Source organism: Hoplias malabaricus, chromosome 10 (assembly GCF_029633855.1).
Source record: "Hoplias malabaricus isolate fHopMal1 chromosome 10, fHopMal1.hap1, whole genome shotgun sequence".
NCBI classification, from domain to species: domain Eukaryota; kingdom Metazoa; phylum Chordata; class Actinopteri; order Characiformes; family Erythrinidae; genus Hoplias; species Hoplias malabaricus.
The window spans coordinates 15,084,231-15,104,560 of NC_089809.1; the positions used below are offsets into that span (position 1 = coordinate 15,084,231).

The window sequence follows — 20,330 nt, forward strand, 5'->3', positions numbered from 1 at the left end:
TCTTACCGGAATTCTGTGAAGCTGCTTTGTGACAACATCAGTTGTAAAAATACCCTATACAAATACATTTTGTCTAATTTGATTTGATAATATCTTGAAAAGATTCAGTCAGTGGTGGACGTCGGGGGGAAATCTTGATGCATAAAGGCCAAAGGCAGAAACTGCTGTTGAAAGCACACAACCATTGTGCCCTTAGGTGACATTGTTTGAGGTGACATTATTTTTCCCCAAGGCTGAACTCTGTAAGAACTAGACTATACAACTTCAGAAGCATACTAGACAGAATTTTACATACTGGCCTAAAGGGTAAGAGACATAAAATGGATGCATTCTTGTTGAACTAATACTGCACTTTCATGATGTTTGCAGTGTTAGTTCGAGATAAGCTTTAATGACATCAAAGTTTTATAGCGTTGATGACCGTTTGGTGGTAATGGCTAAAGTACCACCAAAGTAACACATTATTGTTGTAATTCAAAAGTAAAACATTGTCATTATGTGTATACATTTCTGTAGGTTAATTTGTGTGTGTGTGTTTGAATTGATTTCACAACAGTACTGTAAATGTGAACTACACATAGCAAAAGCAATACCTAGATCATGACACAAAAAAAAAATGTTTTCTGTACAAATAACTCATTTTACAGTACACTGAAAAATTGGGAGGATGGAGGAGGCTTTCTACCCTCCACAAAATTATACATAGTTCAATTTCTGCAGTGCTTAGCCCAGAATAGCAATGACAGAGGTACTCTATTTTCCTTATTACAGGTCAGTGAAGGATCACAATGACTTTGAAGCTGTAATTTTAAGATACAAATATTATAAAAGAAAGCATATTTATTATGTAACATTTACAGACCACCAGGGCCATATTCAGGATGGCTACAAGAATTCAGCTATTTCGCTGCAAATCAAGCTGTGTGCAGTGATAAAGTTATAATCGTAGAAGATTTGAAAATTCATTTATTAGAACCCACAAAAAAAAGGCATTTCCTTCAATCCTAGACTCTGTTGGTATTACTCAAAATGTAACAGGGCCTACACACTACTGTAGTCCCACTTAGAATTAGTTTTGACACTAGGTCTTAACATAGACAAAATTAATATCTTACTGCAAACCTCAGCAATCTCCACCATTACCTAATTTCATATGAGCTACGTCTTAGCCATAATATATGTACATCCCCTCGCTATTCTACAGAGCATACAATTAAACCATCTACTGCCCTACAATTTATAGAAAACCTCCCAGAACTATCAACCACAGTTCCCACTCCATCAGATCCAATGGAGCTGACTACTTGGAAAATACCTATCGATCGAATGTAGAAAATGTGGCCCCACTTAAATGAAAAAGTATGAGTATGAGTATGAGAGAAAAAGCTTGCCCCATGGTACAATGACAAAAACAGTACCTTAAAACAAACAGCACAGAAACTAAAGCGGAAATGGCAGTCAACCAAGCTGGAAGTGTTTCACACTGCCTGGAAGGACAGCCTTATAGAATTCTGGTAACTCTCACCAGTGAAGTTTTAATGGACTTTTTAAATTTAATAATAAAATCGAAACATTAGACAACAAACTCAACCCACAGTATTAAATCCAACCTGGTTGTCATCTGATGTGGCTGATATAAAACATAACTTAATTGTAAAAGAAAGACTTTTACCCACTCCCACAGTTAGAACTAGAGAAGATTATCACCTCTGGAACCAGTACAACATGCACACTTGATGCAATTCCTAGTAAATTTCTCAAAGAAGTACTACCATTATCAATACTCTTAACTATAGTAAACTCATCCCTTAACTTCGGTCATGTACCCAAAGCTTTTAAACCCTTAGCTTGGGCCATCTAAGGGTCATCTAAAAAGGGTCATCTAAGGCCAATCAAGAAACCAAATCTTGATGCTGTCTAATTACAGGCCTATTTCTAATCTGCCATTTCTATCCAAGATCTTAGAAAAAGCCGTGGCCCAACAACTTAGTTCATATCTATATCATATATATCATATATATATATATATGAAAAATTCCAATCTGAATTAAGGCCACATCATAGCACTGAGACAGCTCTAGAAAAACAGGGACATTAGAATTACAGGGACAGCCCTATCATGGTTCAAATCTTACTTAACAGTACATTGTCCATTTGTAAATGTAAATTATTTATCTTAGAATTATTCTACAGTAAGATTTGGAATTCCACAAGGCTCCATTTAGGACCATTATTATTTACATTATACATGTTACCGTTAGTCCGCGTGGGTTTCCTCCCACAGTCCAAAAAACACACGTTGCAGGTGGATTGGCGACTCGAAAGTGTCCGTAGGTGTGAGTGTGTGAGTGAATGTGTGTGTGTCTGTGTTGCCCTGTGAAGGACTGGCGTCCCCTCCAGGGTGTATTCCCGCCTTGCGCCCGATGATTCCAGGTAGGCTCTGGACCCCCCGCGACCCTAAATTGGATAAGTGGTTACAGATAATGGATGGATGTTACCGTTAGGCACAGTTAAAAGAAACCATGAGATAAACTTCCACTGTTACGCAGACGACACACAATTGTATATTTCAGCGAAGCCCGATGACAGACTGAAGAAAATAGAGGAATGTGTAAAAGACGTGAAAGGCTGGATGTTGCATAACTTCCTCCACCTAAACAGTAAAAAAACAGAGGTTCTGCTTATGGGACCAAAAGTGGCAAGAAATAAATTAGCAGATTTAATTTTAAATCTTGCTGACTTTCCAATTAAACCTGGTTCAGCAGCAAAAAAAATCTTGCATGCATAATTAACCAATTTTTATCATTCAATCAACACATACGCAGTATCACTAGGACAGCTTGTTTTCTTTTTCTTTTTTTACATCTGGTACTAGGCAGTATAGCGGTTTGCACCAAAAACTGGTTTTTATTTTTGTTATGATATGAATTTTTCACATACCAGCCACCAGGTTTAAAAAGCCTAACCGTGTCCAGAATGTAGCATGGTGGTAAATTTCACAGGGCACGCTTTTCACTGCTGCACCGCTAAACACACATGAAACAGAGCGCAAGTATTAATGGAGTTGTTGAGAATGGTGAAAATGGACAGGGAAGTTTTGAACCAGAAGTTGTACCAGACATTAAAGTAGAAGATGATGACTCAGAAGAACTTTTGCCAAAAAAATGGAGCCGTGTCTGTTGTCTGGAGGTACTTTGGCTTTAAAAGCTTAGACTCAGACCAAACAAACCCTTACTGAAAATGCTGTTGAGCTAAAATATCAATAGTATTATTGCTGGGAATTGCACATTATTTCTATTTATGAATATTGTTATTATTTATTTGTTGAACTATTGTTAGTTAATGAAGATATTTGAGACTGGGAAGATATTCGCAGCCCTGGCTACTTTATATCTTAATACATCTTATTTTTTTAAATATGTTGTAAATTAATGAAGGTAAAATTTTCTCAAACAAATAAACAAAAAAAACTGGTGAGAGATTGATAACATTAGCAGAGTGTAGCAGGTTTTAAAAAGTTGTGAAAATTTGCCTAGAATTTTAAAGTTGTCTGTAAAACGTGCTAAATAAAAGGTTCTGCATTTTCACTGCAACTGCATGCCTTATAATTTCTTCACTAATTTTAATTCACTATTACATATAATACAAATGTGGATTTTTTTTTTGTACAATGTACAATTCTTATGACAGTGGAGTAGGGTATTCTTAACAACTCTACTGCAGCAATACTTCTCACAATCAATGTGGTTATCACTTTATGAATGTTAAAAAAATAAATAAATAAAAAATAAAAAAATAATAATAAAAATATTGAAAAATACTGTGACATAGAATTTTTGTAATACCGCCCAGGACTGGAGTGAATGTGTGTGTGTGTGTGTGTGTGTGTTGCCCTGTGAAGAGTGGCTCCCCCTCCGGGGTGTGTTCCTGCCTCGTGCCCAAAAATTCTAGGTAGGCTCCGGACCCACCACGACCCTGAACTGGATAAGCAGTAACAGACAACGACTGAAAGAATGAATGAATGAATGTTTACAGCTAGCAAGAATAAAGCTGGTGATATCTCTTTATGAGAGAGTGATGTTGTGCAAAGAATTTCATGAACATTTTTGTATAACCTTTAGACGTATTCTAACCTGTTTAAAAAGAGATATGCCCCATTTAAGAAAAAAAAATTAAAAACATCAACATGATCTTTTCCTATTTTCGTCCTCTCCATTACATTATGACCGCATGATCATGTATTACCACTGAGAAACAGAAGTGAAACAGGAGCTGGGTGAAGTAGTTGAAACTGCTTAGTAGCTAATCAGTTCCCTACAACCACACAACTTCTGCTTTCGTAACCTTCCTTCCATTATTACCACTCACTTCAGCAAATGTTCCACCAGTTTTCCAAAATATTGAACCAATTTCCACTGATATAAAGTACCCAAACCCAAATCCTAGTTTAAATTCCAAGGCCAATGAAATTTCAGTATCTTGTATTATTTTGATTCCTGTGAGAAATGAGACAGACACAGACAGTGACAGATATAGAGAGAGACACAGAGAGAGAGAGAGAGAGAGAGAGAGAGAGAGAACATAACTGCCACGTCACTGTGGTGTCCTAATCAACAGGTTTTTTGGGACAGAATGCAGAGCTCACATTACAAGAGGAGGGAGAGCAAGAAAAGTGAGAGAGTGAGAGGAAAAAAATGAGGAGTGTGTCACTTGAGCTGGCCTGTAGATGGAGCAAAAGAGGAAAAAAAAAGTAAAATTAGAGGAAAAAAAGGGATATATAAGTAAAAACGGGAAATGTAATAAAGATAAAAGAAAAAAAAAATGAGACTGACCCTACCATTTGTGTAATGGTTATTTCACAGCAAGGCAATTTTAAGCAATAAATAAATAAATAAATAAAAATAAAAACAATGGAAAGGTAAAAGACAAAATATTAGAGAATAAGACAAATGACAAAAACAGAATGGAATAAAGAATCATGAATTGAATGTGGAATTTTTTTTCCATGTTGGGAGCTGAATAGCAGACAGCCTGTGTAATAGTCATGCAGATTTTAAACTTGTGTTTTTGGGGTCTCTCGCTCTCTAACTCATATTCTCTCTCTGTGTTTGCATGTGTAAGCGATGTGTGTTTGGTGGGGGGGGGCACCAGGAAATGGCCTGGTATAAATAGCTGCTCTCATCCCTCTTGCTTGCCTCTGCCTCTTCACTTAGCCAGATTTGGGGCCTCAAACTAAATGTGAATGTGTGTGTGTGTGTGTGTGTCTCCCTCTCTCTCCCACTCCCTATGCTTAATGAAAGGTTGTGGAGAGACCTGTCAGTATTACAATAATTACAGAAACTTGACTGTTCACCATCTACAAGCTACATGAGCCACATAATACACCCAAGAGAAAACACACACACACACAAGGTCTTTCTCAAAACCTACAGATCTCTGTTCAGACCAAATTTTTTATCATGTTATGTATGCAAGTAGTCTGTTGCAATTCTGCAATACCTTAAACATACTCCTACAGAGATCCCTACTCAATTGTTGAGGCAGCTTGGCAAGACTGAAAATGTCTAAAAATATTTACTGTTATTTTTCTCCCATCCCATCAGCACCTTTAGAGGAAAATTCACTTCAGAGAAGCGCTGTAGCCTGTGTACCTTTTGTTAATTGGTTTTCCATTTCTAATCCTGCAATAGAAAAACAGAGAATGACCCATTTCCATATTTTGAACTATATACATAGCATTGATTTAAGGAAAACAAACTCTTTTCTACAACAGAATTAAACTAAATACAAAAAAATAATATAAACAAATATAAATTAAAATAATGAGCTTTTTCATTCCTGCGTGTGGCTAATTATGGGCTGGGCTGCAGATTTTAGTCAGAATCAGCCGTTTTTAAACACTAATAGCACCATCTATTTAAGGAGGAAATTATTCTGCTGGTAGATTAACGATACGCATACTTGACCCGTTTCAGGATTTAATTAAAAATATGGTCAAGGATGATGCAAAATATGCTAAGCTTTATATGCATTTCGGGGGCATGGGTGTCTGGAGAGGGTGTTCCAAGGCTAATACAAGTAAATTTGCGAAACCGCAGTAGAACCGTTATGTTTATGTGACACTTATGCGTCTTATCTTCCTGTTAGGTATGAAGAAATAAAATATTAATTTATAGGGAACTAAAATCAAAATATATCCGATTCCAATATTACTTGTATTTGTGTTTTGATATGTTGGAAGAAAAGAAAAGAAAAGAAAAGAAAAACAAATTAAATCTACATTGTCTGGTACTGTTGATAATTTACAAAATAGGGAAATGGGTTGTTCTCTGCATTTCTGTTGCAGGGTTAGAAATGGAAAACAGATCAACACAGACCCTCTGTTTAAAAATGACAAGTAATGCTCATCTTATTTCAGAGTATGATAACAACATATTTAAGACCCCATTCACACAGAGATGGATATTTTTCTAAACTAAAATGTTTTTGTCTGCGTTTTGGCCTCCTGTCCAAATGCTCTCCAAGGTGGAGATATTTGAAAATGGCTTTGTCACTGTTCTCATGTGTATGAGGAAAATTTAGCTTTTTGTAAACACAGATGTCACACAACGGGCCTGCCTCTGAATTTCAAATAACTTAATTCCCTGTAATAACATAAGACATTTAACAATAATGTAACATGCGGACAGTACTTGATTTCAGATAGCCACAAGAATGTTGTTTTAGAAATATATATCTTAGTAGAGTGATATATATATATATATATAAATATATATATATTTTTTTTTTTTTTTTTTTTTTCTGATCCTCTTCTTCAAACATGGCTAATACACAGATAAAATGCAAAAAGATGTCCTAATCGTAAGAACTGAGGGAGTAAATAGCATGATCAGTGGGGTGGTGTTACATCACAGAACACTGTTCCAATGTAGACATTCCTTCAAAAATATCAGAGAAACGCAGCCTTCACTTGAATTTATAAAACGAAGAGAAACCAAGTACACTTGTGGTTTGTCTTACCACATGAATTGCCTTACTATACTTAGCACAGCTACATCCTATATCACAGCTACATATCTTAAAAAAATTAAGTTTCCTGACACAACCGCAAAAGCCAGTGTCTTTCAAATGATTACTTAATATTGTTTTACTGAGGACCCTCTTTCTGAGACTGCAGTCTAGCTTTGAGATGCACCCCGAGTGTGATGCTAACACTAGGCATCATACACACACACGGGCTTTAAACCCCACAACCCCAGAACCATGGAGCTGTATGTTAGCGACACTACATGTTGCACCACCATGGTGTCCCAGCTGAAAAGCATCCCCCAGAAATTCCAATAAATGCTGTTTCTTTGGGTGCTCTGAAAGGCATTATTACTAATTACTATTATTAGTTGTTGTTGCTGTTGTAGTAATAGTATGGTGCCAAACAGGTCCAGAGCCTACCTGGAATCATTGGGCACAAGGCAGGATTACACCCTGAAGGGGGCGCTAGTCCTTCACAGGGAAACACACACACTCACTAGTATGAACACTTTCGCCAATCTACAAGTCACCAATCCACCTACCAACGTGTTTTTAGACTGTGTGAGGAAACCAGAGCACCCAGAGGAACCCACGCGGACACAGGAGAACACACACCAAACTCCTCACAGACAGTCACCCGGAGCGGGACTCGAACCCACAACCTCCAGGTCCCTGGAGCTGTGTGACTGCGACACTACCTGCTGTGCCACTGTGTTTGTATAAGAATGTTTTTCTACAAAATTAGTAGGTGTGAGTGAATTTGAAAAATTATCATCATACACAAGATGTAAAATATCTTATGCCAATCCATCTTTAGAGCTTCACATAGGGCTCAACCCATGCTCTTCCTACCAGCAGCCACATAATTTCTATTGTTCCAATCCTCCAGCTACAACCTAAGGTTGCTGATCAGCAACCAGCTACCCTTAACATCTGCTGTTACTAATTGAGCCCATCACATGAGTATCCAAACCACCAACTGCATCACTAGCTCTTCACAGTGGTCATCAGGTAGGCACCTCCCCTCTTCAGTGTTTTGCTGAATTAAGCCCACAACACCTCCAGAAGGCTAAACAGTGAAGTCTGAAGCCCAGACCCACCCCTCTCCAAGCTAGCTTTACCACTGACTAGACCTTTCAGCTGTTTCTGATAACTCCTTCACAGCTGCCTTTAGTTTCCGGCCCCTGATGCCAAACTGCACAAGCAGTGATGTGGCAGACTTCGCTACAAATCCCCTAACACCTATCTCCACTGGTCTAACATGTGCCTGCCACCCACATTCCCTTACCTCAACCATCAAATCCACATATTCTGCTTCTTTCTTTTGAATGCTTAGACTACTGCATCCTCAAATAGAATGGAACACTGTTTTGTTCAGATTCTCCTTGATTACATTAATTTGTTAAATCAACAGCACACAATATTTAAAATCAATATTAACTGGTAATACTGGGTTCTGGATGATAACCTCAAACAATATGGACTGCCACAAGGATACATTTGGAAAAATTAAACCAACACATTCACACATACTAGAATCATTTTATTTGGTATTATTCTAAAGTTGGGCATTATTTGTAGTTTGCTTGTTTGTTGTTTTAGCAAATAAACATTTACTGCTCAGATAAATAGCTTTTTAAATCTCTGGTGCTTAATTATTGCACAGTACTGTATATTGATATTGAATATTTTCCAGCCCTACATATGCACAGTATGCAAATTACTCAATCCAAAAAGACTGTAATTTCCCAAAAAATAAAACATCTCCATAATGTGCCAGATCTGCTGGCACAAACCACTATATTTAACTGTGTCTAAACAGATGTTAAAGTAGTTTCTCAGGAGATGGAATAATCATATTTATGTTCACATTTATGTTGTTGTTGTTAACTGGTGCTATTTGCCTACTTAGTGTGTTGGCTACTCAAATGGAATTCACATTCACAATACTGTGCTCAACTTAGCTAGTTACAAATACATCAATGACATTTATTAGCATTATGTAGTGCTGTATGTTCGCCTATGCATAATATCAGGTGTAATTTTTAATAGTTTGCTAACTGAACCAAATTAGCTTGTAGGCTAAAGCTCCAGACAAATCACCCCAGTGTTGACAAACACACTAGCTATATACACTTTATTCACCATGAATCAGTGAGCAGCACTATATTCCCGCTCTTGGTTGGGACAGTGCATGTCCTGATAAAAACTGATGATCTGGGTAGCTTTTAAGAATTATGCTTTTTTCTGCAATGTTTTTTCTTTCACACTACACAAGACCTCTTTTCCAGAACTCTACAGGTAAAGGGCCTTTTTTCTCGTTTCCGGGGTCTACATTTCCGGTCAGGACGGTTCTGTGTAAAATCATTTTTATTTGGAGTGTGCGTTTATTTACAATGGCGCATGCGAGTAACAAGTATTTTTGTAGCGTGCTGCTGTGCACTAATTCTAAACAAAAACAGCCATATTTGAGTTTCCACTCATTCCCAGCAGATGTGGATCTCAGAAAGAAATGGCTAATTGCATAAGGCCGACATTAGGGGCTAACTTTCAAAGTAATTTGCAACAGCATGCATGCAAGTAGCACCCATTTTGACCCACAGGACATCTAGCTATATTAAACCAATAAAGCAAAACATGTCTGAAGAAAGGGGCAATACCGTGCCGTTTTAGTTGGACTTGGCCAGCTAGGGATTCTATGTACAGCCGAGTGAAGGCTTGTCTCAGAGATGCTGCATATTTGGAGGAGGAAGTCGCGGCAGTGGTGCAAGGCGGCTCTGTGATAGAGGGAGAAGTGAGTGCGGCTGTGTAGGACAATGACTACGTGACTTGGCCAACTCCTGGTGAGTATCTACTGCTAACTTAAGACAAAACAACTCTTATAGTGTAAACTGATTGAACAGACTAGCATATTGTGATATTGTGTTATGGGCTCTTAAATTAAGCCTCACCAAAAAATAAATAAAATACACAAAATACAAACACTGCTTGGCCAATTGTGTTGTGTACTGTGTGGTGTAGGTCATGAAGTGATGTTTTCTACACTTAAATTGCACCTTTGTGTTTAATATAAAATGTTGTGCTAAAGACTTTATAACCAAGTAACTGTAAAATAAATATTCCCATATCTAGTGCCCAATACAGGAAATAGTCTTTTGAGACTCACCCATACTGGTGCCGTGCAGATTACATCCACAGTTTGGAACTGCTGCAGAGTTTAAAGTGGAACAAGACAAAGTCAACTTTGGACTAAATAAGAACAGATGTTCTGTTTGCTGGCTGTTGGAGATTATACCCACCAGAACACATTTCATAATTTTATATCTGTATTGTGTATGTTGAGGGAGAGTGAATAAAAGGCTTTGTTAGTGAAGCTGAGCAGAAAGACAAAATTCATTACGTGGTGTACTAATACAAATTACATTCTGCCCCAGTCAAAACAGATAATTGGCAATGGAGTTTTGTAAATCTGCTGCATACAGGTTCAGTATAGAAAAAACCCTTTTTGTGAAGAGCAATACTATCAGCTTTAAAGTAATTTTACTTTCTTGTTTGTCTTTTTAATTACATGAGCTTTTGAGGAGTTGCTTGAGGAAGCGAGAGATCTTCAGGATTGTCTTGAGAGGTTGACGGACATTAGGACGCAGTTCAGCTGTTTTTGTGTCCGATGAAAATTTTAAATACTACACCAGATTTTCTTCTGAGCAACTCAGTGTTTTTGCAGATCTATTGAGCCATCTGCAAGCAGACTCATCTACTTGAGCAAAGCACAGAAAGAGGGAACAGAAGCTGCTGCGAACGCAAAACCATCTTGAAAGCTTGATGAGTTCTTCATGTATTCTTTGTGCACTGCTGTTGGTTTAAAGGAGAAAGTATAGCAGTGCTTCTCTGTGGTTACACAGTCTTTTACAAGCTACCCATGTACACATGTGCCATGTAAGCTGTGTCCAGTTTTCAGTAACCAGGAATATCTGTAGTGGTGTAAAGCCAGGAGTGTAATGATTTTAAAATAATTATATCACTGCTTTACAGCGCAGAACATGTATCCCTATTTTGTCTTGTTTTTGGTTTTCTACATTGTTTTAACCCTTCAGCTGCTCCTCACCCTGTGTAGGTAATTCAGGAAGAATGGACCAATATAGAGATACTTGTTTTTCATTGGATAGTGACAATTACTGTAGCCCACTGCCTTCTAGAACACCAGCAGTGGGACTCTGCTGTTAAATGTAATTTTTAGTTATCTGAAGATATACTTATCAAACTTTGAATAAATGTATGAAATACTATGTAAATAAATTTGCCTTTCCTTAACTTGTAGGTAACATTTCACTGAAGCATATCCTATATGTATACTTTCCCAGGAAGGACTTGGAAGGGAACAAAAGGTATGGAAAAACAGAAGGTACTGCAACAGCAGGAGAACAACTTGGGGTGTAGTTTAATACCATACAATGAAGATGTGCCTATGTATCTTTCAGAGGGAGGGATATATGGCCATGTAAAATGGTTACTAAAATATACCCCAGAACATTAAGAAACAACAACTGTAGTCTGCTCCTATTTTATTTTCATTTTAGCTAAATGCCATATGTAAAATGTGTATTTATTTCCCAAAAACATGATTTCTGATACATTCATCACTTGTGTCCCTCGAGACTGGCAATGTGGAACATCCATGAGGTGATGGTACGTGGCCAATGAAAGGTTTGTTAGGGGAAGCGGGTGCAGGACATTCTTAACGTGCCTTAGTGTACTAAATCCACGACCATTCTTTAGCACTAGGATATTTGTGGTGGTTATATTTTGTGTACTAAATAGAAAATATTGATTGATAAAGCTTAATTGACTGTAGGTGTATCTAGTATTTGGGCCATTCCACCAAATGGGTGCCATTTGCTTTTTTTAAACACTGAATCTTAAGACATATTTAGACACAGGTTCATTAATGTATTTATCATGTAATTTATTAAACATCTGTATAAATGGACCAAAAATTGTTGGGGGGAAAAAATAGTGGTTATGTTTTAGGAATAAATGTTTTAGTGTCAGGAATATGTGTGGGTATGCTTATATGTATTTTTGTGTTGAATGGTAAGATTTCTTTTTTGAAAGGATGTGATTTGTGTGCAAATGTGTATGTCTGTGTCTGCCCTGTGTTAACTACACACAAGCCTAATAGAGAATTAGGTTACAATAGCAACGGTATTATCTAATTGGGTTCATTAAAATGGGTTTGCAAACTGCAGTGCTGTAACTGCTGAATATGGAACTCTATCCTGCATGGTTCCTCGTTTTTCTTTAAGGTACTTTAAATACCACCTAACTAGGGGTGGGCGATATCTCAAAAATACATTATCACAATTTTTTTTGGAAGATCATGATCTCGATTTTGTCACGATTCTTTTTCATACGAGTTTTTAAAGCTGAGAGCCCAAGCTACACAGCCATAGCAGAGATCCATGGGGAAAATATTTAAACTATTTATTTATTTATTTGTTGTACTTTATTTTGAACTGTTGTTTTTCTTTCTTTTTTCCATCTTTACACAAGCATGAGGATTACTAATGAGTGGACTGACTCAAATTTGGTCTTGTTTTGAAGGGGACAACCTACCACTGGTATCCTTTGTGTGTGTTTGTGGGCTGTTCAGGCTTTGTGCACACACAATGATGCATGCATTTATAACAGTGCAATAAAACTATATTTAACCATTAGATTAACAGTTCTTGACAACCCTATTGGTATAATGTTGTTAGCACACAGCTAATGTAACTTAGCTACAGAACTGGGATCATTTACCTTCATAATCAAAATTAAACTGCTCAAAAAAGAATTTATAGTCTTTACTGAGTTTTGCTTGTTTTGTCCTCGATAGCTCATCAACGGTTTCTTACCTGGAACTTGGCCCCTCTTCTTTGCGTGTAGAAAAAGTTCAATTGGCTGTTTGTGTGTCACTCATAGCATGGTCCATTATGAATAACGACGAGACGGGATTGGCTGTTTAAGAGTAGTAGGTGGGAGTACATTTGGAGTGTGTGTATGTTTTGTGTGCTTTCCTGGCTGTTTGCATTTAACACATTTAAGGTCTACAAAATAAAGGACTCTAAAGCCCTGGACACTACACAACTTTTAAAGTTGGGGCAGATTATATACAGACTGGGTATTTCACACTACACCACTGTTTTTTGGCGATTTGTATGGAGACTGGAAAAATGTGAGGCACACACTACACGACCCCAAACTCCCGAATTAAACACACGACTCTTGTTTTCTAGGAAACACACATAATCATGGATGTACCACTGCAGTTATTGCTTGCGCTACTATTTCTGTAGATCCACAAAAAATAAAAAATAATAATTAATTAATTGCGAAAACAAAAACAAAACAAAACAAAAAAAACTTTGGGTCATGGATGTGAAGACTTAGTCAGCGTGGCCTCTACATACTGCAGAGGAAGCTGGAGATTAGTAGAATAGCACATACTTGAGGCTATGTTTCACCTTAAATGTTTCAGAAACATTGGTGGTAGCCTTAGTGCACACCACACTGCTGCATCATTTTACATGGAATGGAAAAAGTAAAGCTGAAATAAAGGCTGTTTTGTGGCTCACTTTGTTCTCCTACAGGTAACACTCATTATTTGGGGACATGTGCATTCAGAACTATAAAATGTATCGTAGATTGTCATAGTTTTACCATTTAATCCGTCCTACAATGTCCAAGCTCCACTGCATGTACCTGCGTTTACTCTCTGTGATCTATTCTCATTGGCAAATGTATATAAAATTAGTTAAAGATTAGCTAAAGTGATGTGATATATATATATATATATATACCTTTAATTGGCAACAACCAATATATGAAGAGGAGATGTGGTGATCTACATCTACAGTGGCCTGTTCATATCAGAACAACATTTACAAAACACAATCAGTTTCAGAAAAGCTGTGTTCGAGGGAAAATCTCCAGAGGTGAACAATACTCACAGCTGTCACAGATATCTAAGCTTCTGGGTATCAATAGGTCAAATAGGTAATTCTAGTTTTAAACACGTATATACACACTCACAATCTTAAGACTTTATTTCGATTTAAACCCAAATAATAATTCTGAGTTGTTACACAATTCGTGATTACATTCAAAATACACATTGCCATGGATATACAATGTCTTCTCCAGCCAAACAGGGTCCCTATAACTGATGAGACAGTAGTACTTCACTAGCTGTTAGGCCTTCCTCTTTCCCAAACCTACAATCTGTGGACCACGCACACACTACCTGTGTGCACACGCCCTAAACGTCCAAACACTAAAGCAACTACTTTACATGAATTGCCACTTAGATTTAGAATATCCACTAGTGACTGATACTTTGGAATTTTAGACGTGTAGCACAAACATCTTTCCACATGTGGAAGGAACTTTAAAGGAGAGGGTCACCCTCAAATACAGCATTTCTAAAATGTTTCCTCAATGCATAATTTTTAGATGTTTTTCTCATATCGGACTTGGGTTCTTTTCACATTTTAGGGAGAGAGGAGGGAATGTGAACAACCGCTGCTGAAAAAAATCCTAAAAGAAGTACTGGACTAATGGCTGCACCCTGTAATGTACATCAGACAGAGATACTGTTTATAAATCACATCACCATTACTGAGACATATGAAATATATTGATACTGAATTACTGTCCAGCCCTAGACAGTATCTATATTTCTACCTATAAACTCCTTCTATAGATATTTATTAATTTATTTTGGCTGTCAACATAACAATCCATTATTTCAAATTCCTAACTGAGCTTGTTTGATTCAAATTTCAGATGTTTTGTTCACACATCTCACATTTAGCAACTGATGTCACCTGATTTAAGTGTGTCAGAGCAAAATAAACTGGACAATACTATGATGCTGGGCATGATAAGCAAGAAATAAGTGATGAAACATAATAAAAACACAATCCAACTCGTCTGAGCGTTTGTCTCCTCACAACTTGGTATACTTAATATAAAAATACTACCCCCAAATCTATCCATATAAACATAGGCTCTGAGCTTTGAGTTTGGAAACAAATGTTCTCCTTAAAAAGACAGAAAGTAGGAACAGTTCTACCTGATTTAAAGACAAATAAAAAAAAATACCTTTGTTTGACTTGCAAAGGCAACAATGACAACCAAATATTCTTCTGAAATCAAGGACGTTCCTTTAGAATTTGATCCCAGCCTCTACTCTTCTGAAAATGTTTTACACCATGAGTATTTCATTGCATTCAGCCACATAAAAAATATTTGGATCAAGTACTGATGCTGCATGATTAGGTTCGGATCACAAACCCAGCTCCAACTTGTTGAACTCCACAAGCCCATTTAACAGTTGTGTCAGAAAAGGAAGAATTATAAGGAGTGTCTGACAACTTCAAAATATACAGTGTAAGTGGCTGACAGTCAAAGTGGTAAAACAAGTTTATCGGTCTTGTATTGTACGGGTCTAGCTACAGAATCGATCAACAGTGATCTCCAGCGAAGTGATCTGTGGCATTCGGTTATATTTTTTTTCCAGACTATATACAACCTATGCACAGTTTAAGAAAAAAATCACAAATATGTTCTAAAAATTTGAGTGTTATAGTCACATGAGAGCACGCAAAGGCAGCAGAAAAGAAGCTGAACTGTATTGATTTTAAAATGAATACTCAAACATATATCATTAAGTCCATATCTCGCTCAGTGACCGCAGTCTGATAACAGCAATCTTCAGTTAGCGGCTAACACAGATCAGTCACCTGAATTGACGCGTAATTCTTGTCAAATTCTTCCAATATTCATCACATATAGACTACATTTACATCTGCCAATGTTAATTAAGTGAGGTGTTATCACATTTAATTCATATCCAACTCCATTTGTGCCCTTTTTGAGTTTAACTGCTCCACAGTAACATTAGTGTGTGCGGTTAATGTTAGCAGCTCAGCTACAGCAGATTCACCAAAAAAAAGAAACAACCTTACCTACAAAACAATCGTTCTGCATTTATTCCTCTTCTATTTTCACACGGCTTGATGTATAAGACATATCCATAAACACAAGCAAGAAAACGTTAAATCTATGCTAACACTCCCCTGCAGAACCAACGCTTTATTGGACGATTTTCCCTTATTGAGGAGCCGTTTGTGTATAAGTCGGTTGAAAGAATCGACGCAATAGGTGACCGCCGGGAGCCGACTCGGATTCGAGAAGGGGTTGATTCAGTGGTTCCCAAACTTTTTCTGCCGTGAACGCCTTTTGTAGATGTGAATGTTTTTGCGCCCCCCTCCATAATCCCCCCGCACCCCACTACTGAAATCTGCAACTACTTATAGAAAAAAAAGCTGATTGTGCTTAAAAGAGATTGTTAATCATATGTGCTGCTAACTGATTCCCTGTATAAAACAGCGTACTGAGAGGAAAAGCCTAAAACCTGCATATTTGCTCTGCAAAAATGACACACAGAGCAATCACTGCATTTTAAGCAACGTTTATTGAATCCTTTAAAGGGCACAATGAAAAGGAAGCGACAAAAAACAAGCAGCAATTTGGGCTTGCCCCGTAGTGAGATTCAGGGGCACTACATGCCTGAAGAACCTCTTTTCAGGACACTGAGCCCAAAAACACACACACCACCCCAATAAACAAACAACATATTAGCCATATTGCAGCAGCTGCTGGACAGTGGGCAGAGCTGGGACTCATGAAGGTTTTTTTCTTTATGTTTAGGGGTGTTTGTCTGTGTCTGTGTCTTCTATGCCTGGTGTATGGTGATCAACATTTGCAGAGGAGTGTCCACCATCTGGAAGACTTGTGTGGCAATGGATAACACTCTGGCAGTCTAGAGCATAATAAAGAACAATGCAAGGCAGTATGATTCTGTCTCTGTCTATCTCTGGAGATGCCACTATATTTAAGGACATGGCTAAGTCTATGTTAACCCCAAACACAGACTGTCAAGTACACTTGCTGTGACTATCAACTTATTGCACTTCTTCCTTTAAAAACAGGACTTGAAATGGGTTTTATCAGCCTTTAGATTTATCCTGTGAACTATTTTAGCACTGCACTGTGAATTAAACTTAGGCTGTAACATCTTTGTTTGCTTCAAAATAAGATAAATTTTACACTTGTCTTTATTTGGCCACTTTCGTTTTTATAAATGTTTAAAATGGACCTTTTATGCAGTTACAGCTATATGATAAATAAACAAATGGATACTGAAAAATGACACATGCAAACACAGGCTAAAGTGAGACTTAAAGTTAAAATATTTTTTTTCACTGCTGTCACTTCTCTCATTGAACTGTGAGTAAAATCAAACAACTAGTTAGTTCGGCCTACCTATTTACATAGACTTAATAATAATCATAATCATAATAATAATAATAATAATAATATGATTACAAAAACTCTTGTCCCTTCCTGTATGGTATAGTATGAGAATGACACACTGGCCCTTGATTTTGCGCTATTGGTTGGATGTGGCCCTTGAGGAAAAGTAACTGGGGACCCCTGGCTTAAGTGATCAGTCTATAGGAGAAAGCATGTAGTATGTTTGCTTTTTGCATTCTATTATTTAATTATTTATGACATTTTATTTAATTTATGTTGACCGTCAGTCAGACTGCCACTACTTTTACTTCTGTATTTTCAGATCAGTTACTGTTACTACTCTACAAATATACTTCAGCACAGCACAAATCAATATTGTTACACAAATAGAAACTCAGAATTGAAGTAGTATTCAATTATTTATTATTCACTATTTATTATGAATACTGTTTTTAATGTGGAGCAAGTGATTATTTTAAAAACATTTATTCTTATATTTTTAAATACTCTTTATATCCTGACAGCAATCAGTAATGGTCTGATGAAATAAATATTACAAAATTAATTTTCAATATAAGCCACAGGACTGTAAAATCTGTCTAATCATTTCATTCCCAACAAAATGAATGGATGGCTTATCTCACTGTCTACTACATCATTCTGCACCCATGTACATGAGCAGAGACACACCTGATGAGACACATGAAGAGAAAAATGGGATCAAGAAATCTGTCAAAACAAACATGATGGATAAAGCCAGAGTGCAAACCAGAGTGAACATCTGTGTAGCTGTTTAGGCATTTTATTATATGTGAATGAGACATGAATTATGTAGATGAGGTAAGAGATAAAACTTTGATGACCACAGGGAAATTAATGTGTTACAGCAGCTTATAAGCAGATAAACAAATGAAGACAAAGATATAAGCAAAATAGAATAAAATAGAAGTAATGTAGAATGTAAGGACCATAAAATATATTAAAAAAGAGAATATATATAGATAGATGCCTGGATGAGTCAGTTACAGTAAAGTAAAGTGTAATAAAGTGCCAGTGCAGTATACAATAGAAGTAGAAATATGTTCATCAGGATGTGCCGAGTGCATAACCTCATAAACTGGATTCCAGAGTTGTACGTTCTGATTGCTGCAGAGCTGTTGTTTCAAGGAGTGGTGTTGTGCTCTTCTCTCTGCATGACTTATCAACCGTGTTTGTGTTTATGCTTTAGAGGAGTGGCTTTGGAACTAAGGCTAAACATAAGGGGTTGGACTTTTTTCAAAAACAGGCTTACACACTGGTTTATACACAATGACTTACTCCAGCTTTAATGTACCATATGCATTTAATATTTAACTGAAAAGCTTTATTTCATTGTTATAATTTCATAACCACCCTGGGACACATAGAAGTCAAAGCACAGCATACAACCACAAACTTGTCAAAAGTTCTGTTGTTTGGCTTCCAAACCAGAAAACTAAAAACACACACTCAATTTGCAATGTTTTCCACTCCGGTCACAAGAATGATCCTGGCAGTTGATAACAGCAAGCATTCACCATTTCACCACATTTTTATGTTGGATAGCAAACAGTACCTTAATGTCGGCCTCACTATTTGGTCAGTTCCACGGTATCGGCCTTAAAATACCATAATGCCTTGCGTTGATCATGTCATATGAAGTCACGAACTAACTACATATTTCCCATACTAGCACTGAAAACACAATGGCTGGTACAGAACTCAAAATGTAAATGTGAATTAGTATATAGCTGTCAGTAAATATTTCTTACCTAACATTCAATTGTTGAATGATAACCGCTTATCCAGGTCAGTGTCACAGTGTCACAGCTTACCCAGAATCACTGGGTGCAATGTGGGAACACACCCTGGAGGGGACGCCAATCCTTCACAGGGTGACACACCTATGGACACTTTTGTCACCAGTCCACCTGCCAACGTGTGATTTTGTACCGTGGGAGGAAACCCATATGGACACTGGGAGAACACACCAATCTCCTCACAGAGAATCACCCAGAGTGGGATTTAAACCCACAGCCTCCAGGTCCCTGGAGCTGTGTGACTGCGACACTACCTGCTGCGCCACCGTGCCTCACTATCTAATATTAATAATATATTCCAACACAATACACAGACTTTACAAAGTAAAGAGTCAATAATTATAATATCCACTCTGAATGTGAGTTTCCACAAGCTTCCATCGAGCAGCCAACATTGTTAACACTGAATTGTATGTACATGCAAGGAGGCGCTGCAATGCAATTAGCTCCACAACCATAAGTGAGAGCATGTGTCTGGATATGTTCCAACTAGACTTAATTTCATTTTTGCTGTCCCAGCTCAGTCAATAAACTGTTCACATTCATTCTTTCATTCATTCATTTCTTCCTTCCTTCATTCACTCACTCAGTTTTTGTAATTCCTCAATTCAGGGTGGTAATGGGTCCATGCCATAAATAAAATGTATTTATTAAAATAAATATTATAATATCATAAATTATTAAAATTGACTTTTTTCCCTATTAGAAGGTAGAATAATCTCTTCAAGAATAAATGCAGCAAAACTCAATGAAGAGCCATTTACTAACCGAAAGTGTCGGCTCTTATTTGTGAACTGAATCAGCTGATCGGAAAAGAGCCGGAATGCCATCCAGCGGGAGAAAGACCCGCCCCCAACCTCCATCTAACTTTACAGTGGATTTGAGACGAACGCTGCCCCGATTCTCATTGGTCCTCATGCCAGAGAATTCGCTCTTCGTTTGGTGATTCTCCAGTTTCATTGGTTGCCAGTGAGCAAATTCCACTCTCATTAGTTCATTTTTACGTCAATTTAAAGGCGTATTTGCGCTATACGTTCGTTTCCAGTGGAAAAGCGTATTAATGTACCCATATAAAGGAAATAATTTGAATTAATCTAGCTGTTA

General features: G+C 37.3%; 1 protein-coding gene across 3 annotated transcripts in view; it reads right to left on the reverse strand.

The window, feature by feature from the left end:
- nck1b (NCK adaptor protein 1b) overlaps nucleotides 1-16,206 on the reverse strand; it is a 55,586-nt gene extending 39,380 nt beyond the window's left edge. For 2 of the 3 annotated variants that reach the window (XM_066683222.1, XM_066683218.1), the window contains exon 1: nucleotides 16,038-16,205. In XM_066683222.1, coding sequence (XP_066539319.1) covers nucleotides 16,038-16,059 — 22 coding nt within the window. In that variant the 5' untranslated portion in view covers nucleotides 16,060-16,205. Of the gene's footprint in view, nucleotides 1-16,037 lie in introns of all 3 variants that reach the window. The other variant, XM_066683219.1, reaches the window with a different exon arrangement.
- Between the last annotated feature and the right edge of the window lie 4,124 nt (nucleotides 16,207-20,330).